This window comes from Zeugodacus cucurbitae, chromosome 5 (assembly GCF_028554725.1).
Source record: "Zeugodacus cucurbitae isolate PBARC_wt_2022May chromosome 5, idZeuCucr1.2, whole genome shotgun sequence".
Taxonomy (NCBI): domain Eukaryota; kingdom Metazoa; phylum Arthropoda; class Insecta; order Diptera; family Tephritidae; genus Zeugodacus; species Zeugodacus cucurbitae.
Genome location: NC_071670.1, coordinates 46,077,198 through 46,101,593, shown reverse-complemented (window position 1 = coordinate 46,101,593; position 24,396 = coordinate 46,077,198). Strand labels below are relative to the sequence as shown.

Genomic DNA, 24,396 nt, shown 5'->3' with positions numbered 1-24,396 from the left:
GGGACCGCATTGCAGTGCAGAATGCCGCCCTAATTCAGGGGCTAGGGCAGCGCTAGGCAGTGCGGTACGGTTTTCTGGTACAGGGACCGCATAGCAGTGCAGAATGCCGCCCTAATGCTGGGGCTACGGTTTTCTGGTACAGGGACCGCATTGCAGTGCAGAATGACGCCCTAATGCAGGGGCTAGGGCAGCGCTAGGCAGTGCAGTACGGTTTTCTGGTACAGGGACCGCATAGCAGTGCAGAATCCCGCCCTAATGCTGGGGCTAGGGCAGCGCTAGGCAGTGCAGTACGGTTTTCTGGTACAGGGACCGCATTGCAGTGCAGAATGGCGCCCTAATGCAGGGACCGCATAGCAGTGCAGAATCCCGCCCTAATGCTGGGGCTAGGGCAGCGCTAGGCAGTGCAGTACGGTTTTCTGGTACAGGGACCGCATTGCAGTGAAGAATGCCGCCCTAATTCAGGGGCTAGGGCAGCGCTAGGCAGTGCAGTACGGTTTTCTGGTACAGCAGTGCAGAATGCCGCCCTAATGCTGGGGCTAGGGCAGCGCTAGGCGGTGCAGTACGGTTTTCTGGTACAGGGACCGCATAGCAGTGCAGAATGCCGCCCTAATTCAGGGGCTAGGGCAGCGCTAGGCAGTGCAGTACGGTTTTCTGGTACAGGGACCGCATAGCAGTGCAGAATGCCGCCCTAATACTGGGGCTAGGGCAGCGCTAGGCAGTGCAGTACGGTTTTCTGATACAGGGACCGCATTGCACTTCAGAATGCCGCCCTAATGCTGTAGCTAGGGTAGCGCTAGGCAGTGCAGTACGTTTTTCTGGTACAGGGACCGCATTGCAGTGCAGAATGGCGCCCTAATGCAGGGGCTAGGGCAGCGCTAGGCAGTGCAGTACGGTTATCTTGTATAGGCACCGCATTCCAGTGCAGAATGGCGCTATAATGCAGGGGCTAGGGCAGCGCTAGGCGGTGCAGTACGGTTTTCTGGTACAGGGACCGCATAGCAGTGCAGAATGCCGCCCTAATGCAGGGGCAAGGGCAGCGCTAGGCAGTGCAGTACGGTTTTCTGGTACAGGGACCGCATTGCAATGCAGAATGCCGCCCTTATGCTGGGGCTAGGGCAGCGCTAGGCAGTGCAGTACGGTTTTCTGGTACAGGGACCGCATTGCAATGCAGAATGGCGCCCTAATGCAGGGTCTAGGGCAGCGCTAGGCAGTGCAGTACGTTTTTCTGGTACAGGGACCGCATTGCAGTGCAGAATGGCGCCCTAATGCAGGGGCTAGGGCAGCGCTAGGCAGTGCAGTACGGTTATCTTGTATAGGCACCGCATTCCAGCGCAGAATGCCGCCCTAATGCTGGGGCTAGGGCAGCGCTAGGCAGTGCAGTACGGTTTTCTGGTACAGGGACCGCATAGCAGTGCAGAATGCCGCCCTAATGCTGGGGCTAGGGCAGCGCTAGGCGGTGCAGTACGGTTTTCTGGTACAGGGACCGCATAGCAGTGCAGAATGCCGCCCTAATTCAGGGGCTAGGGCAGCGCTAGGCAGTGCAGTACGGTTTTCTGGTACAGGGACCGCATTGCAGTGCAGAATGACGCCCTAATGCAGGGGCTAGGGCAGCGCTAGGCAGTGCAGTACGGTTTTCTGGTACAGGGACCGCATAGCAGTGCAGAATCCCGCCCTAATGCTGGGGCTAGGGCAGCGCTAGGCACTGCAGTACGGTTTTCTGGTACAGGGACCGCATTGCAGTGCAGAATGCCGCCCTAATGCTGTAGCTAGGGTAGCGCTAGGCAGTGCAGTACGGTTTTCTTGTATAGGGACTGTATTCCAGTGCAGAATGGCGCCATAATGCAGGGCTAGGGCAGCGCTAGGCAGTGCAGTACGGTTTTCTGGAACAGGGACCGCATTGCAGTGCAGAATGACGCCCTAATGCAGGGGCTAGGGCAGCGCTGGGCAGTGCAGTACGGTTTTCTTGCACAGGGACCGCATAGCAGCGCAGAATGTCGCCCTAATGCTGGGGCTAGGGCAGCGCTAGGCAGTGCAGTACAGTTTTCTTGTATAGGGACCGCATTCCAGTGCAGAATGGCGCCATAATGCAGGGCTAGGGCAGCGCTAGGCAGTGCAGTACGGTTTTCTGGAACAGGGACCGCATTTCAGTGCAGAATGCCGCCCTAATGCTGGGGCTAGGGCAGCGCTAGGCAGTGCAGTACGGTTTTCTGGTCCAGGGACCGCATTGCAGTGCAGAATGGCGCCCTAATGCAGGGGCTAGGGCAGCGCTAGGCAGTGCAGTACGGTTTTCTGGTACAGGGACCGCATAGCAGTGCAGAATCCCGCCCTAATGCTGGGGCTAGGGCAGCGCTAGGCAGTGCAGTACGGTTTTCTGGTACAGGGACCGCATTGCAGTGCAGAATGCCGCCCTAATTCAGGGGCTAGGGCAGCGCTAGGCAGTGCAGTACGGTTTTCTGGTACAGGGACCGCATAGCAGTGCAGAATGGCAGCGCTAGCCCCTGCGTTAGGGCGGCATTCTGCACTGCAATGCGATCCCTGTACCAGAAAACCGTACTGCAATGCGGTCCCTGTACCGTACTGCACTGCCTAGCGCTGCCCTAGCCCCTGCATTAGGGCGGCATTCTGCACTGCAATGCGATCCCTGCACCAGAAAACCGTACTGCACTGCCTAGCGCTGCCCTAGCCCGCGGATTAGGGCGGCATTCTGCACTGCAATGCGATCCCTGTACCAGAAAACCGTACTGCAATGCGGTCCCTGTACCGTACTGCACTGCCTAGCGCTGCTCTAGCCCCTGCATTAGGGCGGCATTCTGCACTGCAATGCGATCCCTGCACCAGAAAACCGTACTGCACTGCCTAGCGCTGCCCTAGGCCGCGCATTAGGGCGGCATTCTGCACTGCAATGCGATCCCTGCACCAGAAAACCGTACTGCACTGCCTAGCGCTGCCCTAGCCCGCGCATTAGGGCGGCATTCTGCACTGCAGTGCGATCCCTGTACCAAAAAACCGTACTGCAATGCGGTCCCTGTACCGTACTGCACTGCCTAGCGCTGCCCTAGCCCCTGCATTAGGGCGGCATTCTGCACTGCAATGCGATCCCTGCACCAGAAAACCGTACTGCACTGCCTAGCGCTGCCCTAGCCCCCGCATTAGGGCGGCATTCTGCACTGCAATGCGATCCCTGTACCAGAAAACCGTACTGCGCTGCCCTAGCCCCAGCATTAGGGCGGCATTCTGCACTGCAATGCGGTCCCTGTACCAGAAAACCGTACTGCAATGCCTAGCTCTGCCCAAGCCCCTGCATTAGGGCGGCATTCTGCACTGCAATGCGATCCCTGTACCAGAAAACCGTACTGCACTGCCCAGCGCTGCCCTAGCCCCAGCATTAGGGCGGCATTCTGCACTGCTATGCGGTCCCTGTACCAGAAAACCGTACTGCACCGCCTAGCGCTGCCCTAGCCCCTGCATTAGGGCGCCATTCTGCACTGCAATGCGGTCCCTGTACTAGAAAAATGTACTGCACTGCCTAGCGCTGCCCTATCCCCTGCATTAGGGCGCCATTCTGCACTGGAATGCAGTCCTATAAAAAGAAAACCGTACTGCACTGCCTAGCGCTGCCCTAGCTACAGCATTAGGGGGGCATTCTGCACTGCAATGCGGTCCCTGTACCAGAAAACCGTACTGCACTGCCTAGCTCTGCCCTAGCCCCTGCATTAGGGCGGCATTCTGCACTGCAATGCGATCCCTGTACCAGAAAACCGTACTGCACTGCCCAGCGCTGCCCTAGCCCCAGCATTAGGGCGGCATTCTGCACTGCTATGCGGTCCCTGTACCAGAAAACCGTACTGCACCGCCTAGCGCTGCCCTAGCCCCTGCATTAGGGCGCCATTCTGCACTGCAATGCGGTCCCTGTACTACAAAAATGTACTGCACTGCCTAGCGCTGCCCTATCCCCTGCATTAGGGCGCCATTCTGCACTGGAATGCAGTCCTATACAAGAAAACCGTACTGCACTGCCCAGCGCTGCCCTAGCCCCAGCATTAGGGCGGCATTCTGCACTGCTATGCGGTCCCTGTACCAGAAAACCGTACTGCACCGCCTAGCGCTGCCCTAGCCCCTGCATTAGGGCGCCATTCTGCACTGCAATGCGGTCCCTGTACTAGAAAAATGTACTGCACTGCCCAGCGCTGCCCTAGCCCCAGCATTAGGGCGGCATTCTGCACTGCAATGCGGTCCCTGTACCAGAAAACCGTACTGCACTGCCTAGCGCTGCCCTAGCCCCTGCATTAGGGCGCCATTCTGCACTGCAATTCGATCCCTGTACCAGAAAACCGTACTGCGCTGCCCAGCGCTGCCCTAGCCCCAGCATTAGGGCGGCATTCTGCACTGCTATGCGGTCCCTGTACCAGAAAACCGTACTGCACCGCCTAGCGCTGCCCTAGCCCCTGCATTAGGGCGGCAATCTGCACTGCAATGCGATCCCTGTACCAGAAAACCGTACTGCACTGCCTAGCGCTGCCCTAGCCCGCGCATTAGGGCGGCATTCTGCACTGCAATGCGATCCCTGTACCAGAAAACCGTACTGCACTGCCTAGCGCTGCCCTAGCCTCTGCGTTAGGGCGGCATTCTGCACTGCAATGCGGTCCCTGTACCAGAAAACCGTACTGCACTGCCTAGCGCTGCCCTAGCCCCTGCGTTAGGGCGGCATTCTGCACTGCAATGCGATCCCTGTACCAGAAAACCGTACTGCAATGCGGTCCCTGTACCGTACTGCACTGCCTAGCGCTGCCCTAGCTACAGCATTAGGGGGGCATTCTGCACTGCAATGCGGTCCCTGTACCAGAAAACCGTACTGCACTGCCTAGCTCTGCCCTAGCCCCTGCATTAGGGCGGCATTCTGCACTGCAATGCGATCCCTGTACCAGAAAACCGTACTGCACTGCCTAGCGCTTCCCTATCCCCAGCATTAGGGCGCCATTCTGCACTGCAGTGCGGTCCCTGTACTAGAAAACCGTACTGCACTACCTAGCGCTGCCCTATCCCCTGCATTAGGGCGCCATTCTGCACTGGAATGCAGTCCTATATAAGAAAACCGTACTGCACAGCCTAGCGCTGCCCTGTACCAGAAAACCGTACTGCACTGCCTCGCGCTGCCCTAGCTCCTGCATTAGGGCGCCATTCTGCACTGCACATCGATCCCTGCACCAGAAAACCGTACTGCACTGCCCAGCGCTGCCCTAGCCCCAGCACTAGGGCGGAATTCTGCACTGCTATGCGGTCCCTGTACCAGAAAACCGTACTGCACTGCCTAGCGCTGCCCTAGCCCCTGCATTAGGGCGGCATTCTGCACTGCTATGCGGTTTCTGTACCAGAAAACAGTACTGCACTGCCTAGCGCCGCCCTAGCCCCAGCATTAGGGCGGCATTCTGCACTGCAATGCGGTCCCTGTACCAGAAAACCGTACTGCACTGCCTAGCGCTGCCCTAGCCCCTGCATTAGGGCGCCATTCTGCACTGCAATTCGATCCCTGTACCAGAAAACCGTACTGCACCGCCTAGCGCTGCCCTAGCCCCTGCATTAGGGCGGCAATCTGCACTGCAATGCGATCCCTGTACCAGAAAACCGTACTGCACTGCCTAGCGCTGCCCTAGCCCGCGCATTAGGGCGGCATTCTGCACTGCAATGCGATCCCTGTACCAGAAAACCGTACTGCGCTGCCTAGCGCTGCCCTAGCCCCTGCGTTAGGGCGGCATTCTGCACTGCAATGCGGTCCCTGTACCAGAAAACCGTACTGCACTGCCTAGCGCTGCCCTAGCCCCTGCGTTAGGGCGGCATTCTGCACTGCAATGCGATCCCTGTACCAGAAAACCGTACTGCAATGCGGTCCCTGTACCGTACTGCACTGCCTAGCGCTGCCCTAGCCCCTGCATTAGGGCGGCATTCTGCACTGCAATGCGATCCCTGCACCAGAGAACCGTACTGCACTGCCTAGCGCTGCCCTAGCCCCTGCGTTAGGGCGGCATTCTGCACTGCAATGCGATCCCTGTACCAAAAAACCGTACTGCAATGCGGTCCCTGTACCGTACTGCACTGCCTAGCGCTGCCCTAGCCCCTGCGTTAGGACGGCATTCTGCACTGCAATGCGATCCCTGTACCAAAAAACCGTACTGCAATGCGGTCCCTGTACCGTACTGCACTGCCTAGCGCTGCCCTAGCCCCTGCATTAGGGCGGCATTCTGCACTGCAATGCGATCCCTGCACCAGAAAACCGTACTGCACTGCCTAGCGCTGCCCTAGCCCGCGCATTAGGGCGGCATTCTGCACTGCAATGCGATCCCTGCACCAGAAAACCGTACTGCACTGCCTAGCGCTGCCCTAGCCCGCGCATTAGGGCGGCATTCTGCACTGCAATGCGATCCCTGTACCAAAAAACCGTACTGCAATGCGGTCCCTGTACCGTACTGCACTGCCTAGCGCTGCCCTAGCCCCTGCATTAGGGCGGCATTCTGCACTGAGGCCGCTTTTCTCGCCACACTCTCACAAGCACCAGCTCCATCCGGTCGTCGTCATTCGGTCGTAACCATTTCTAAAGTGCCAACAACCTTGTTTGGCCGCTCACGTCGTGAATCAGTTGCCGCTTATCCAGCGGGTAGCAGGTGAGTTGGGGAAGGGGGTTGCTTGTTTGTTGTGTAGTGTACATGTGCCACTATAATTTAACTGTTCAACCTTTTTTCCATCTCACCAGCCGAGTACTGAACTCCCGTCGTGAAAGCAAAACCTCAACTGGGCCACCATCCACAGATCCCATTGGCAGTATACACAATCTACAATTGGATATAATGGACGACATCGTACAATCCCGTAAGGCACGCATGAAACTGTGGAATACGAGCAGCGAAAAAGTTTGCGAAGTGCAAACATTAGATGAAGTCGGTGGTGGAACACCACAACGGTATACAAATCGCCGCTATTCGGAATGTGTTTCCGGTGGCACTTCACCAGCACCCAATATGAGACGCGCCTCCGAGCATCCAGCTATCATTTCACCATGTATTTTACAACCGGGCAGCAATCGTTCCTCCACAAAGCGCAAGAAGAGCGGCGGTCTGCTAAGCACTTCTATTTTTAGCACACTCACCTCGTCAGCCATTGAGATCAACAAATTTGAGGACACAATTCCGACAGTCGTTTTGCCATCGTCTGCGAGCGCTAGTTCGACTGGTGCTACCGCTAAAACAAAACCAACATCAAGTGGCGGTCTAACAGCGTCAGCTGGTGCCGCCGCAACCAGTAGTTCTTCATCGAATCTGCTAGATCCCAATGCGGGTCGGTCCACGCGTTCGAACAGTTTCGATGTTTCCATACTCAACAATGCCAAACAGTTGGTAAGCAATGCACAAGACAATAGCTCAGCAGCGCTTTCCGGTTGGTTTGAGAAGCGGCACCAGCCGATGGCACGCAAGAAGAGTATACGCAGCAAAAGTACTGCTATGGCACTTTCCGAGGATATGTTGAAACGTTTGCAGGCTAAAGATGTATTGCGTGAGAGTAAACCGAAACTGGTGCCACGAAGCAAGCAAAAAAGCTGGGCGGATACGACAAAGGGCACAATTGTCGATGCGACTGTGATTGGTTCGGCAATTGAGGGTTTTCTACGAAAAGGATCGGTATCAGGACCTTCCGGTAGTTCGGGTAGTACGCCAAAGAGTGGTGGTAGCACCAAGTCTGGTGGTCTGCTAAACAAAGATACGGGTAAACGTAGTGCTCGGAGTAGCGCACAAAGTCAGGCAACGAATGCGGTACGCTCAACACTAAATTGGTTTGGCAAGGCGGACGAAGATGACTCGAAGGACACCTGTGAAGCGTCGCTCTGTTCAACGTTAAAGGATTTATTTGTGAAATAATTAACAGTGCGACGACTGTTCAAGTAAATAAGCACGGTCCGACGTTGGGTAAGCGTACGCTATTTATAAAAGTGTGATATTTGAAGAGATGGCGGAGGAAAGCGATAAGAGAAGCAACTAGTTGTTAGTTTTTGATTTTTCATACCAAAACATTAAATGCTGATTATGTTTGTATAAAATAAAAAAACAGACATTTAGAGTCTGAAGTACCTTCCGGTTCCTGTGTATACAGAAAAACTATATATATATATATATGTGTGTATAATATGCTAACGCAGAAATTGTATAAAAATATTGTATAACTAAATTAATTTCAAAATAAATTAAATGTAATTAGAGAAAATATAATATAAATATTTATGAAAATTACTTCATAAGATGTAGTGATAACGTTAGTTCAATTGAGGTTCAATAAAAAAAAGTATAACTGAACAAATACTATATATAAATATGCGCAATCGGATATTTACTTTGATTGGGTTTCTTAATATTATGCTAAAAGCTCAGAACTCCTTCGAATAACCAACCTCCTGGTTTTCTTGAAAATATTCTTCATAAAATAATACGGTTTTCAAACTCAAAAGCTTATAATTCCAACTGACTGCAAACCTGTTCCAATTTTATACAGAAATATATCTATCTATCGATATTTCAATATATTTAAAGTATACAGAATAGTTTTGCATTCTATGTAATGGCTTGCAGATATTTGCCAACTTTCATAACTATTGTCTACAACTTCTGAAATAACAAAAATGTGAAGGTTCAAAATCAATTTGTATTAACTTAAATAATAAGAAAAAACCGAACAGAGCATTAGCAAGTCCTAGACATATTTGTAACAAACACTAGTAGGTAAAGTCAGTCAAAAAATTGTGCATTCAATACATAATGACAATGCATTATGGGTGAACTAGGATATTGTACATACCCAGTTGATGTAATATAATACATGGTATACCTAAAATGTTCACCATTATTAAATAGTACAATATTATCACCAGTATATTGAAAAAATATTAAATAGTTTATTTAAAATGCGAGCGTCAGTTAAAAATTTATTTGAATCATTAACCAACATACAGATTTACTTTAGCGAAAATAAATTATATATATTTACTATCGCGCCCTCTTTGCTTTACTAATTATCAATTAAATTACTGCGGAGGATAGCATCAAAATCAAACATTGAGATACCTTACACCATTTGTGGTAAAAATATATGCCACACCATACAAGTCGAGCTCATTAGCTCACCAGATCTCAGTCGCTAAGACGCAATAAACTAATGAAAGTATTTCGAAACTTTAGTTAATATTTTTGGAATAGCCGTGAGTGTTATTGAAATATATGACAGAAATGAAATATAGCAAGAATAATGACGAGTACTGACATAACAATTGTTCTGTTATCAGTTAGCTCTCTTGCAATTATCTCTCAGATATTCAGTGAAATGTGTTACATAGATTTCGCTCTTCACTAAGTTTAAAGCAAAGCGTATTCTTCGCTCCCAAAATGTTTATTTCAATCGATATTAGGACCACGAATTATCTACACTTCCCGCAGAAATGGCAAAAAGAATTTAAGTTGTTTGCTATTCTCCAAGCTGTTAATCCGTATTGAGGGGCTATACCAGTGTAACCCATGAAAAATTAGGCGATTTTCGTAAATTTTTTTTAAAAGAAAGTACTCGATTGATTGTTTCGAAGTTTTTTACACATAATAAGGTATATTTTCAGTTACATTTCAATTTTTTTTTTACAAAAATATTGAAAAATAACGAATATAACCTGCATTCGGTGGTGCCAAAAAAAAAGTTCCCTAACTGCTGACTTAATTCCGGCCGAATGAGTTGCTAAAAAAAAATTCAAAAAGGCGAATAAATTTAATATATTTTCTATACAATGACCTACGACGATTTTTGAAAAATATCAAAAATTGACAAAATGGCGTAGTTCTGAAAAACAATTTCATTGTTTTTTTTGGGTACAAAATTGACAATTTTCAACCAATCAAACAGATCGTAGTCAATATATTCAAGAATACTCAGTTTAAATTTGAAGTCGATCGGTCAATGTATCGTTGAGTTATGATGTCAGCAATTTTGAGAAATGTCGTTTCGAGAAAGACGCGTTTGTCGACTATAGCTGCCTATACCATCGAACGCTGCCATTCAAAAACTATTCAAGATATGATCCGCTTTCACTGAATATTTTTGAAAGTATAAACTATGCAATAAGCAAAAAATAAAAAAAAAAAACGATTTTTTGAAAATGTCACACTGGTATAGCCCCTTAACTGCTTAATCAGGCTTAATTCGAGAGTTAACTCAATTAATTCCGTTGCTAACACCCATTTAATTCTAAAAATTTTAGAGAGTTAGTGAAAGTTAGTAGCATTTTCGTAACGTATTTGAACAATTTTCAATAATTAGTGATTTTGTACTAATTTTAGGGCTAACAACCGCAATATTTGCCTTTGATCCCATTTTATTCTACCAAACTGAAAATATAATTGCCAGTCAGCTGTTTAAGTGAGTTTCAAAATCACTTTGCTGCCGTCTGTCACCTCTGTTTAAGTGCGGAGTTAATCGGCATTAACGGTGCCGTCTGTCAAGGCTATTAGAGTTGGTTGTTAAGTTTCAGTTGTTCCATTCAAATAATTTAATCGATTTAACATTTCATCCTAACAGTAAGCAGGAATCGATATAATTTATATTTTATTGAGATTATTGAAATACGATGTTTATATACTTAGGTATTTTTCAAACTTTAGAAATCATCAGAAAACAGACAATTTATTTTAAAACTTCAACTATGTGAGTTCTGTTGAATTCTAATTTAATATGTATGTATATATGAGTAAATAAAAAAATTACTAAACGGTAATTAGTAAAGCTAAACAGAATAAACTAGTAGTTCATATAATTAGGAAATACGGAATCCGTAACTACTAAATAAGACAAAATTACAACAATAATATTGCAACAGTATGCACGCTATTTGTAAAACAAATATTTACAACTAATAACAAAATAAATAAAATATCTGGCGCTCTCTGCTCTACTCATTCACCGCTTCCTTTTACTGCGATTTTTCGAAGGAAATTCGCTGCAATAAATATCTCGATGTGGCAAAAAAAAAAAGACAATTTTTTTTCTATTTTTTTTTTGTTTGACATAACAGCCAAATTAAAGCAAAATGCAAATAAAATGAAATACGTTAATAAAAAAGTGCGTAAATGGAATTTTAATAACTAACAAATATAGCGACCAACAGTGCTCATGGAGAGATATAATGACTGCAAAACCATAAACCAAATAACTAAAAATAATTAAATGCAATAAAAACAAAAGTTTATGCAACAAATCTTGATATGCAATGCAATGAAAAAAGTGCTACAAAAGCAAAAAAATAAAAACCGAAAACATATATGTATGTATGTATGTAAATGTATGTAGTCATGTGTGCAAACATATGAAACATTCCATGTTTTTCACATACAAATTTGCATTCGATTCAATACCATTTTGAATATGCTACTTAAATGTTACACAGTTATAATGTAACTTTCATAAATGTGATGTTTAATGTTTTTTATTCAGATATGTAAAATAACAATGACAACTTTTTCTCAATATACTATATGTGTATGTTTGTATGTATGTACTTGTGTATGTAAAAATATGCGTTTGTGCAGCACGAAAGGATTAATAGTCGGCTGTTATGGTAATTATGGTGATGTCATATTGATAAATGCTAAGCTAGAGAGTATGTGAGTGCACGTATGGCACGAAAATAACTAAAAAAAACATGTTGTTTATTTAAAAAATTTACGATTTTTTTTGGAATTTTTCGATAAGCATTTGAATGTTCAATTTTCTGGCGATATAATATGAAAAAGATATACTTATAACTGTTTAACCTTTCCTTTTTTGTAATGCTTTCAACTGCAATTAATTTTAAACGCTCTTAACAGAAATTTTAATAAAGTACACACACCTGAATGCATCAGATAATAGATTTTATATAAAAAAATGTTGTTAAAAACCAATCAAATGAAATGCAAAGTTAACTCAACCATTAAGCGCAAATAAATGCACGAAAAAACAAGATAAAATGTTAAAACAGAAATGTAAAAAAAAATTACAGTTATCTATTGTATAATAAGTCATGAAAAGAGCCAATCAAGAAAACTATAAAAATAAATTAATTAATTTAATGTAGGTTTGTAGGTTAACAAATGCAGATTTTGTTGAACTACGTGCATATGCACATGCAAATAATATGAACATACACAGCAAACAGTCGTTGATGAATATATGCATAAACTAAAAATACAAATGAAAATTGTATGAATATAGATAAGTAATTGAAATCCCACCAGTGTTTAGCTGTATTATTGCATTAAAGCGCAATTGTAAATAATTCAATGTGTGTGTGTAATAAACAAGCTGGGCTTGCCTATATAGTATCACTGTAACAAACATAAACAAAAACAAATCAATAATGACAATACTAATAAAAATTGTGTTTGATATTTACCGTTGCTAGATATATATTACATACTTACATGTACACAAAGTACAAATATTTACAACTAAACTCAACTAAATATGCTCTAAAAATAAAATACTAAATTTAATTTTCAATATTGCAGAACTATTATAGAATATATGGCTTCATGTACTTTTTTCCTTAAACTAAAATACTGAAAATAACAGGAATACATAAAAAGAGCGATCGTTAAAAATATTATAACCGTAAAATATTTAGCTTCCAAAAAGTTCTATTTGGTTTGGTAGTAATAATTCAAATAGATAACAAGTTCTGATGAAATCGAATATTTTATACTTTCGCAAATTAATGCTTGAATGTTATTAAGATAACACACAATTTGACCCATATATTTGGGATAAACTCCAATAGAATAAGGAAAATCATTATATATAGTATATGAGCGCTATATATAATATATGAGCGCCGATTTCACTCATTTTCACCACCAAGGCACACCATATCCAAAGCATATAGTCACTCACTTAATTTTGCTAAGATATCTCACATATTAACCGATTTACGCGGTATAAGGCCCACCGGAAGTTTGATAATCCGAATATAAGGTATATGGCAGCTAGGGGAAGTTATGACCCGATTTTAATAATTTTTAGAACAGAGTCAAACTATTAGAAGAAGAAAATATGATCTGAATTACATTAAAACATCTAAGAGATTTTCCGATATTTTCGGAGTAAAATTACCCTAAGGCACTGAGTTCTTCATGTTCGCTATCCGGGGCCTTAAAAAGTTATAAGCCGATTTCACAACAAGTGAAGCCACAGATGATTCCACAGTATTTGTATAAAGTTTTAGTCCGCTATTCTTCATCGGTTCCTTATAAAGGGAATTCAGATGGAATTCAAAATTGAGTTAAATGGAAAGTAGTCGTAGTATCAAGAAAGTATTATAAACTGAATTTCTTTGAAATTGGTCGAGTAGATATGGTTTTTGACCCATAAGTGGGCCACGTGGCGTAGTGCGTGGCGCCCGTTTAAAAAAAATCTGCTTAAAAAAATGTCATTCAAATATACCTCTTCCTATTGCGATCCTTTATACCAAATTGCATATCTTTATTTATGGCTTAGTTATGATACTTTATAGGTTTTTGGTTTTCGCCATTTTGTAGTCGTGGCAATGGTCCGACAATGGTCGCTCATTTTCTATAATAATCTATTGTTTCAAGCTACATCTATGCCTTAAATTTTATATAATTAATTATAATATATTTCAAATCATTTGAGTTATTCACAACACCAGAACTGGTATAAAATATGTAAAACAAAACGTGGTACAATTGAAGATGGCGGTCATACCACTTTAATTAATTATTTTCATACATTCGATACGACAACTTTCTTATTGTTGTTTGATGTGGGCTTTTTGAAGACTAACGTTTGGACTAAAGTTTAGAACATATTCGAAAATATTCTTACTTATTTACGTCTTACAATTCGCATATACGGCGTCATTGAGAATAAGACCATTTATTCAGTACGATTAAAATTTTCTTTTTTTAACTAATATTGAATCTTGAAAAATACCGCCTAGTAGCTATGTTTCGGAAACCGGTTGCTAAGATATTTCATCTTTTTGAAATTTTCATAGCCAGTCTTTTCGCTTGTGCTACATTCCTGTAGCAAAAATGTGAACCCTGATTAAAACAGTGGTCTAAAATTGTTTAAGCTTTGTTACCAATTCGATGATTTTTAGCGATTTTAATGACGGTTTTGTTGAATATTTAGTAGTTGATTGATTAAGAAAGAAAACAGAACTTAGTGGCTCAAAATATCTCACCGATTACTTCTATCTGAACTAGGTATAATAAACTATGCTGGAGGAATATAAATTTATTTCTGGCAGTTGTTACATTTCCATTTTATACTTAAATATATAACTTACAATAATTTTCACAATATATATTGTATAATTTATCAAGCTACAGTACGAGCTCTCTAACTTTATATGTAGTATTTCATAAACCAGACAGAATATTGCTACAGATAAATCAATATATCGGTATTCAAACTTTTACCTAGTAGATATTCTAAATGTATTATAAATGTTGAAAATTCAAGCACAACAAACATATGTGTTACAATACTCAAATATGCAATTTGCAAATATACAATCAATATTTAAAATATTCGTATACATACATATAGAGAATAAATAAATAAATCCATATTTATGTGAAGAGATAAAATAATTACACAAGTACTTTAGGCGTTATTTAATGTTGTAACAGATACATATATATTTACAAAAAAATAAAACTATTATATAATGACATATAAGTACTTAAGTGCATGTGCAGATTAATTATGTGTAAATAATTAATTAACGGTGTGTAGCGATAATAAAGAACAACTTAACATTATTGTAAACATGAATATGGATAATCATATGTTAAAAGCATGTAGTAAATATATATATATGTATATATAATTAGCGAAAATAAAAAAATAAATATGCATATTTGTTGAAATAAAAATAAATACAAATGAATATTAAGGAAAACTCTCACACATAGAATGAAAAGAATTCAGATTTTTGGGGGAAAACGGAAAATACGCATAAATAGTTCATACCAAAGGAGAATATGTACATACATAAAAACGTATAAATATAAATACAATCGATAAATGTTTATTTCATCTTAAGTAAATTAAAGCATTAAAAATTAAGTATACAAAAATATGTGCAGTTAAAAAAATAAATGTGGGGCTCTAAATGCAGCAAATTTAAAATTAAATAAAATAATTTGCAAACATAAATAGTAAGCATGAAATAAACCACAAGTAAAACTAGTCGAAATGTAAATAAATATATTATAACTGAGTGCTAGCAGTTGATACGTAAATCAGAGAAATATGTAATTCTAACTCCACTCCTATTACCATCTTCTACACTTTCGCTTTAAGCCAATTTTATAGATCACTCTTGTTCTTCATAACAATAAATCACTCAACTATATATAAAAATAATTTCCAAATTATTAAGAAATATATTATCTCCCTTCAACTATCTTAGAGCAAACAATAGTAACCATATTAGATTTATGTTATTGTAAAGTTATAAAAATATTAATTTATTGTAAATGTTTGTATATTTTTGTATGCTTCTTTACAACACTTCCCTTTAAATTTCATGATATAAATGAAATTCTGAATAATAAACGCAATCTCTTGTGTTTCTGAATAGTATTTGTATTAATAAAAATTTATGAAATTGCAATTCACCATATGCAAATTGGATTGCGAATAAATCATATGAATTGTAAGCAGAATCCCATTAGTAATTAAATGACGTGAATAAATATTCGTACTTTACTTTGTGAATGTGTAACAACAATTTTTGTAGTTTTATTTATTTATCTTGGAAGATAAAATATGAAAGGTATGTACTTGAACTGGATAACATTAGCTGGAAAAGCATGAAAAACATTCCGATATTCAAAGGAGATATACATATTTACAGGGTTTTCAATAAGAGCGCTACAAAAGCAAATAAAACAAAAACGGTTTGGGATATCAATGAAATTCCCATTATGTATGGAATTCGATTTCTGTTGCATGGCCACCACTTTCAGCAGTCCAGACGCTGAACCCAATTTTCGACGGTTTTCAAGCATAAATCGGCCGATACTGCTGCAATTTCATGTTCGATGTTCTTACGAAGTTCATCAATCGTCGCTGGCTTGTTGGCATAGACTATAGACTTGACGTAGCCCCACAGTAAATAGACTGTGTCATTTCGTGAGATAACACGTTCACCAAACTTGGAACCAAAAATATTCGGTTGTCATTGAGCGGTAGCGATTCCCATTCACGGTAACTTGCCGATCTTGATCATCACTGAAGATGTACGGTCCAATGACGCCGCCGGCCCACAAACTGCACCAAACCGTAATTTTTTGGGGATGCAATGGTGACTCATGGAGTACGTGTGGATTGCTGCCTGACCAAAAACGCATATTTTGTTTATTGACGAAGCCATTCAGCCCGAAATGAGCCTCATCGCTGAAGATGATTTTTCGATGAAAATCCGGAACATTTTCAAGTTGTTACTCAACGGCTTTAGTTCTTGCGTCAATTTCATCTTGTAAGGATGTAGACCAAGGCGTCATAGAGATGCCCAACGCTTGAGAACGACGTGTAAGATACTGATATGGGTCTTTCTCAATTGATGCGCGAGCGGCAGCAATATTCTCGACATTACGGGCACTTTATTGTCTCACTGGCGCGGGAACATTTTGTACTATGCCTGTGGATTCAAATTTTTCCACTAGACGCTCAATTATTGATCTGCCCGGACGAATTTGACGACCATAAATTGGACGTAGCGCTCTTAAAGTTGAGGCCAATGACTACGAATTTCGGTAGTAAATTTTAATAATTTCGATTCGTTATTGGATCATATCCATGATGCAATAGCAAACCTTACTGACTAGAAATGTCAAAAGAGGAGGAAAAAATATGGCGTCGTCCCTATCGGTCTACTTTTGTAGCGTCCCTTTATTTAATGAAATTGTTATAAGGATATTGCATTGAGAGGTACATATATAACATTAGTTCTTAAGTAACAAATCAGAATACAGTAAATAAGGTAAGTATTGGTATAAATACAAAAATTATCAGAAAGAAAGACGAGATGAATTGTTCTGAACACAGATTTTTTGTTTTTATTTCATAACACAGCGTTGAAATGGATGAAATTGGACAACAACCACACCCACCCCTTTGTAAGGATCAGGCTCAAAACTACTAAAACACCGCTAAATGTCTTACGATTAACGCCCGAAACTTCAGCAGCCTTAGATTAGTTAGACAATTTAATAATCTGCCTTTAATAAATGATTTATACAATCCATAAGTGTAATATTATAACTTTTGTTCACCTTTATACGATATAGGACTCCTTTAAAATTCTGCCTCGATAGTACATTATAAATTTTGTATAATGCCCTGGTTGAAAAGTTCGATTTATAGAAGGATTGTTTTTATGAAATTTGACTTCTATTGGCAATTTAAGTGTTCGAGTTCAGGAAGTTTGAGTTATGAAAGGATGGCTTCAAACCGCTATTGCCAATTCAAGAGTTCATGCTATTGAGATCTTCGAGTTATAGAAGTTGGAGTTATGGAAGTTCAACTGTATATTAGTCTGAACACAAATAGTTTCAATTTTTGCTTCTGTTCGACTAGTTTAGTAGTAGAAAACACTTTTTTTACTAATAGTATTTCTGTATTTCCTGATACTAATAACTGACATAGAATATTCGAAACACCTTCCAACCTTTCAGCTTTTCAAGAACTATTCCAGATATACCCAAGCTCGAATCATTACCTTAGATACTCTCTTCTCGAATGAAATGACTAACTAGCAGAGTAATTTGACCGCATTCAACTATTATCTGTCTTCTGCCATACAGAATGCAATATAAAATGTTTTTATTAAAAAATACTATTAAATAAATTTTCATTCGCAAACCAAAAGTTGGTTTACTCCCTGCGGTTTTGCTGAAACTTTTTCTCTCGCAAACGGTCAACGTGTGTGTTTTGCTATTTCCCACACCCACACATCGAGTGTAATGAGAAATTTTTCTTTTTTTTCTGAAATTTTCATTTCCTGTGCTGTCTCACCTGTATACGTGTTGCAAAAGCAAACGCACACTTCCGGTGCAGATATGTGTGTGGGTGACGTCGTCAGTGTTTGCAATACAATGCAGCACAAAACTCTTTACTTACTTTAGTCAACTGCATTGCTAAAGTCTTATGCAGCACGTAAAGTACACAGTCTCTTTGTGGGTGTTTGTGTTTCAAATGTGCGTCAAACAACCGCAAAATTAATGAGTTTCGAATGCGTAAAGGAAGAAGGTTGCAGCAGAAGTAATACAATTGTGTGTGACAAAAACTTTTGCTAGCACAACCGAAGGTAATGGCTGCCTTAAGTTTAAAGGTCAGTGCGTAGGTAGGTCAATTCTAATGGGTTTAGCAAAGTTAGTCAAATACAAATCACACACCCACTCTGCATTCATTTGCGTGCGTAGGACACATTTGCAAGAATTTGGGCTAGAAAGTAAGTATAAATTTGGTAAAGGAATTAAAAATAATAAAATTACATCGACTTTGGTTTGAAATATTGGTTATTTCTGTTATTGAAAGGCAAAAATGAGAAAATACTTCAATAAAATTGGATTGTAGGTTGATTATATTCGGTAAATTGAAATATTGTATACTGTTATTTGCGTTGCCTTAGAAAGCTTGGGTTATTGTACAAAATTCAAACATATTTCTTGAGGAGACGTTAGTCATAATTCAATACTCAATTCAATAAATTGCTTTTTAGTATAAGGTCTACAACTTTGCTTCCGCCGTTTTTTGTAAATTTAAGGCTTTTTTCACTTAGGACAACCTCACCGAACGTATCCGAAAGCATTCGATGGGCCTCAGCCGCACTTTTCTTGGAATTAAAAAATAAAAGCAAAATTTCCCGCAAATGTCGAGAATGCGGCTCAAAAAGTGACATTTACAATTCAGAATAAGTTTGGGATGCAAACAGATCTCTGAAAAATTTTGTTGAGTTAATGTTGACACAAATGTCCAAGATCGATATAAAAAAAATCGGTTTAATCGACCAGTGCTTGACCCTAGAGACATCTATTGGAAAACGGCGGCAGCAAAGTTGTAGACCTTTGTTATTTGGTTACAGGATTAAAATCAGTTTCAAACTAAAAATAAAATATTTTAATAACCCAGAATATATGCTATGATATGCCTTTATTCAGTTTCTTTCATCCAGTTTTGATCTAGATTGGAGAGCCTACACCGTTTAACAATTTTGAAAATTCTTCCCAAAATGTATTTAATTCGCCTGAGGATCTTTGAGAAAATTCTTTCACTATTTCTGGGGGACAACTTTATATCGCTTTTAAACACCTTAAATTTATTTCTGTTAGTCTGTGTTTGTCTCTTGTCTCTGAAATACCCATATAAAATATAATTTAGTCCGTCACTCATCAACGAATAGATTTCGACCAAATTTTCGATTTTGCGGATTTAATGATTTCGTAATTAGCGATATATATTAGCCGCGGAATGTATTTTTTCGAGTCGGTAAGTGAGTTCAATGTGATCGTACATTTTATTTTCGATACGGTTTCAATGATTTCGACGTAAAATTTTTCGATCGTATCGAACCATTTTTCGATCGAAACGAATAGGTCCAATGTTTTTTATTTCCAATAATACGATTTATATAATGTCAGACCTATTCATAAAAGTAAAAAATTCGAGTAATCGCCACGAAATATTATTCTCTTATATTGAGATTAAAAATTATGAACTGTATGCAAAAAAAAAACAATTTCTTTTACATTCATAAAATACAAAAAAAAACAATCAAAAGCTAAACGTATACATTTTTGTTCATATGTGTTTACGTTAATTTTAATATTAATTTCTGAGTTAGTATATTAAAAAACAAAAATAAAATTCATCTGATGTTGAACAAAAGTAGTAAAATAGCATACAACATTAGTCTGCCAGAAATTCATTAAAATCTGACGTATTTTTTATCTGTAAACTCCTTTGCATGGCTTCTTCTTGTAGATTTCTCAGTGTATGCGTTTTGCAACTGTCAATATTATTCTCAACAGTTAATTGCATCCACATGATTCACCTTTTGAGATTCTGCTCGAACAACAATTGTTAGCTGGCTGGTTGCCAGTATATCGTTATATACGATATTCTCATTATTCCAAGCGTTCTAATTGTTGTCATTAAACGCTTCATTTGGAATCACGTGCCTTAGTAGACGTAAAGTGTTTATGGTCACGATGATGTCTCCACTTTGCTTAAGTATAGAGAGTGGAATGTTGTCCTCTTCGTCGAATACCGTCGTCATTTAAAAATCAGTTCCAACATTTTTCTAATGATCCTTGGGATATTTTCTTCCATGATAAAGCAATTAAAAATACAGCATGAAATAAATTGTTTTGTTTGAGGCACGTCTCAAGACTTTCCGCCGAGGTCATAACCATTAATAATAAACTGCTGCAGTATCAAAACAGATCGAACGGCGTAATGAAAGAAAAAAGTGATTTCGTAATACCGAACGACAAAATATTCCCAATCTGCTATATATTTTATTTCAGATTACTCAAAAATTTACAACAATGTCTTTGAAAAATACGATTTAAAACAGCAATAAATTTTTCTATAGCGAACGTCGCTACACTAGTACTAACGAACTATAATAAATCATATTTGCAAAACGGTCGACAATCAAAAAAAGCTATTTCTTCACTTCCACTCACTCGTTAAACCAATAAACAGCAAGAAAATGTCATAACGACGCAGAATACACATTATTACACAGAGCCATAGATTCCGAGAAGTGACATTTGCCACTCCTTGATTTCGCAAAGTTATTTCCAAGTTCTTCTTTCACGAAATTCAATAAAAATCATATTTGATTTGCATTCGATTTACTTATAGTGCGCAAAATAGATAATATTAAATAAATATTTTATTGAACGAATCTCCTTAAGTGTATTGATGAAAATTGAACTAAGTTGTGCTTTTTATTCACTTATCTGCGGCTGCTCACAGCATTTAATTTCATAGCGCTAAAATCCTTGCGCGCCTTTATACCGCAGCGTTGCATAGCTGTGCTGATAACCAGTAGCAGGCGTGCAATAATTCGAAGCACCAAAGAAGCCACAGCCGCCACCTCCACCACCACCCGTGGCACCAGTGAGACCATCCATGCCAGCACCAACCGTCGGTCCACTACCAAATGCATTATAGGAATTTGCATAATTTTTTGCAGCCGCAGCAGCCACCGCCGCCGACGAATACATGCCAAGTGTTGGAAAGCTCAAAGTGTAAGCAGCTGCGGCTGCGGCCGCATGATCCATTTGCTGATGAAAAAATCCACCCGCACTGCCGCTACCAGCGATGGCTTTATCGAATTTGTGCGTGACGCTGATGGGCGGCACCGGTTGTGGTGTACTCGCCAGAATGGAGCGGCCACTCGTTGAGCTCCGTTCATTGCGACGGAATTTTGCGCGTCTATTTTGAAACCATACCTATGACAGAAACGTATAAGAGGAGGCAAAGTGTAAATGGATGGTAGTAGTTGTAGATATTGATGTGCAAGTGGAAGTGGAAATGAGTGAAAATTGTGAGTAAGAAAAGCGCATAAATGTATTCATCGCATGTGCAGGTATTAAAATTTCATTTGCGATTTTGTTAGCACAAACACCCACCTGTACACGTGCCTCGCTCAATCCCACTTTGGTGGCCAGCTCTTCGCGTACGAATGCATCCGGATAGTGTGTACGTTCGAAGACCTTCTCCAATGCTGTCAATTGGCCAGAGGTGAAGGTGGTGCGATTGCGACGTGGCTTACGTGAATTATGTTGTTGTTGAGTCGACGGACCATGTTGTGAATGTTGTTGGGCAAGCATTTGTTGTTGTTCGCTGTGATGTTGCAACATGTGCGTGGGATGTGCGGTCGGCAGGTGATGCTGCAACGGTGCTGTGTGTGTTAGTTCCATTAAATTTGACGTGTCCGGGTAATCGTCATTGCTGCTACGGAAACTGTCATCTGAAAAATTGTATTTAGTGCATGATAAAATACTGGTGGGGCACGCCTTTGCCGCTGCGAAAGTCAAGTAATTATGAAAGTTAATGAGCTGCCGTCGTATTTTACGAGAATCTTCAAACAAAAATATGCGTTTGGTGATAGATTTGTGTTTCCAGGAAAATGTTTCTGTTGTCAAAATGTTAAATATGCTATCTCTTTGAGTTTACAGAAGCTCAAATTTCATCATCCTCTGGCGTTAGGTTAGTTTTGTAAGCAGATCTCTGCAAATACAGAAGATCTCATTGAGACAGTTTTGAGCGCAGTCCCTTGTGATACCAATAAACTCCTGATGGATCAAAGATCCTTACGATTCAGCAAAATGCTTGGAAGTTGTTACGAATTTTGTTAGTCGGCTAATGTCGATTCTAGCCAATTCGCTAGGATCGCCGAAGGTGGGAACTGGACAGTGGAGGAGCAAATACTTAGATGATTATACCTCGCCTTTCTCTAAACAGCTTTGGCAACTTGCATCTGCCAAGATCCCAAGTCTCAACGCATGGGTGCCCAGTGGATAATGATCGCGCTGAGGTGGACTTTGCTAAAAGAAAGCAGTTCAAATGCCACATACGATCCACAGCTTGGCAACTTGCATCTGCCAAGATCCCAAGTCTCAACACATGGGTGCCCATTGGACAATGAACAGTAAGCACACCAATGATCTCGCTGAGATGGAATTTGCTAAAAGAAAGCAGATCAAATGCCCTTTTACGCTCCACAGTGGACCAAAAGGTACTGCACAGGTGCTGGTTGTTGACTAGCGCTTGGCGAACTCATGCCTAGTCTGCATGTTCTCTCTTGAAAGCTTGTCCGCTACATGAAGTAACAGTCTACAAATTTAGTTCATCACTACATTCAACGACCTTGTCCGTATTAAATCAATAAAATGTCCAATTTTCAATCAATAGGTGATAAAATTGTTCAGGTTTCGAAAGGGTAGACTTTTTCTTATGATCTTTGAAATTTGGCTTACAAGTAGGAAATGGTTATAAATAAGACAATTACGGAGGAAGCTTCGATAGGAACATCTGAGATATTTTTCAATGGCCATTCACCAACATCTTTGCATAGGCAAAATTTCAATATTGAAGATCAGCTCCTTTGGTCTTTGGCTTACAAGAGGCATAGTATTTTTATTAATGACAACGGCTCACTTAAAGATGGCCTGTAGTCTGAAGAGCAAAGCGGAAAGAAGAACTTTGTATTTTTGATAAAAGCTGTATACTGTTTTTTCTTTATTATTCATTCCGTGAATCTTAATTCGCACCCTCGTATGACATAAATTCTCAAATATCCACAAAATGTGAGAATTGGACTGCTGAACTTTTTCACGTACTATTTTACATTTAAGAATGCAATAAATTCCTTTTCTCAAGTACATGAGTACGTAAGACACATATAGTACATCGAAGTAGTTGATCGTGAACATTAAATCAATACCACGTAGTGTGAGCGGTTTCAAAGCAAAGCTCAAATTACACATTAGGGGAAAATGACCACATCATGTATATGACTTGTAGCATATATAGTCTCTTAAGCACACACCCACACTATCCACAACCACTTCATTGTGGCGTTTACAGCACAATAAGATTTTTACGAGGCGTCAGCATTTGGCGAGCCACAGTGCCCCGAGCGCCGGAGAACGCATCAAATGTGATTTTATGTATCAATGCTCGTTGTGACAATTTCATTGTGCCGTTGCGGTGAATCATTAAATTCTGTCGTATAGTTGCACAGCATGTTTACAACTGCTCAGACAACTGCGCCAACCAGCACCGACACAACAGCAACAAAATGGTCAATTGTCATACTTGCCAGCAGGCGCACGTATAACAAATAACTCGATTTTATTATTACTCACTTAACACCTTTTGTCATCGTCAGCTGACGACAAGCACACGCAGACACACACCAGCACACAGAGATCCTTAAATAGTTTTCCATGCATTTCGCTTGAATTTATTCCTTTAATACTTTCACTTTCCACTTTTCATGGAAAATTTAAGCGAAAATTACGTTCACTTAATGCGCCACTTTACGGTACTTTGTAGACCATTAGCACACCGCAAGGCAATTTCATTTTGTAATCGAATTAAAAACTCGTAAAATAATGATTTAGTGTTGACATTTGCCGAAAATATGTACGTACATATATTTGTCAAATATTTAGTCGTTAATAGCGCACATTTAATAGCTCATTTGGGACATAAAAATGTCTGCCATTACTTTGTGTGTTTCAGTTACGATTTGTAGCACCTCAGCTAATAGATTTTCTAGATGAATTT

The 24,396-nt window shown here is 40.8% G+C and overlaps 2 protein-coding genes across 8 annotated transcripts in view; one reads left to right on the top strand and one right to left on the bottom strand.

Moving 5' to 3' along the window:
* Nucleotides 1–6,066: 6,066 nt before the first annotated feature.
* On the top strand, nucleotides 6,067–13,622 carry LOC105219874 (uncharacterized). The gene is made up of 3 exons (XM_054231779.1): nucleotides 6,067–6,183; nucleotides 6,475–6,656; nucleotides 6,746–13,622. Exons 1-3 carry the CDS (start codon nucleotides 6,067–6,069, stop codon nucleotides 7,902–7,904), a joined length of 1,458 nt encoding a protein of 485 aa, XP_054087754.1. The 3' UTR covers nucleotides 7,905–13,622.
* Nucleotides 13,623–14,834: 1,212 nt separating this feature from the next.
* Nucleotides 14,835–24,396, bottom strand: part of LOC105219872 (probable serine/threonine-protein kinase yakA) — a 122,309-nt gene continuing 112,747 nt past the window's right edge. For all 7 annotated transcript variants that reach the window (XM_054231715.1, XM_054231710.1, XM_054231711.1 and 4 more), the window contains 2 exons: nucleotides 21,732–22,072; nucleotides 14,835–21,551 (listed from right to left, as the gene is read on the bottom strand). In XM_054231715.1, the coding sequence (XP_054087690.1) occupies nucleotides 21,090–21,551; nucleotides 21,732–22,072 (803 nt within the window). In that variant the 3' untranslated portion in view covers nucleotides 14,835–21,089. The remainder of the gene's footprint in view (nucleotides 21,552–21,731; nucleotides 22,073–24,396) is intronic.

What these genes read in the sequence shown, in the direction of transcription:
- LOC105219874 (XM_054231779.1), top strand. Translation starts at nt 6,067, where the DNA reads ATGCGGTCCCTGTACCGTACTGCACTGCCTAGCGCTGCCCTAGCCCCT. An exon ending in CGTACTGCAATGCGGTCCCT is followed by an intron (nt 6,184 to 6,474) that starts GTACCGTACTGC and finishes TGCACTGCCTAG; the next exon opens with CGCTGCCCTAGCCCCTGCAT. An exon ending in GCTTATCCAGCGGGTAGCAG is followed by an intron (nt 6,657 to 6,745) that starts GTGAGTTGGGGA and finishes CCATCTCACCAG; the next exon opens with CCGAGTACTGAACTCCCGTC.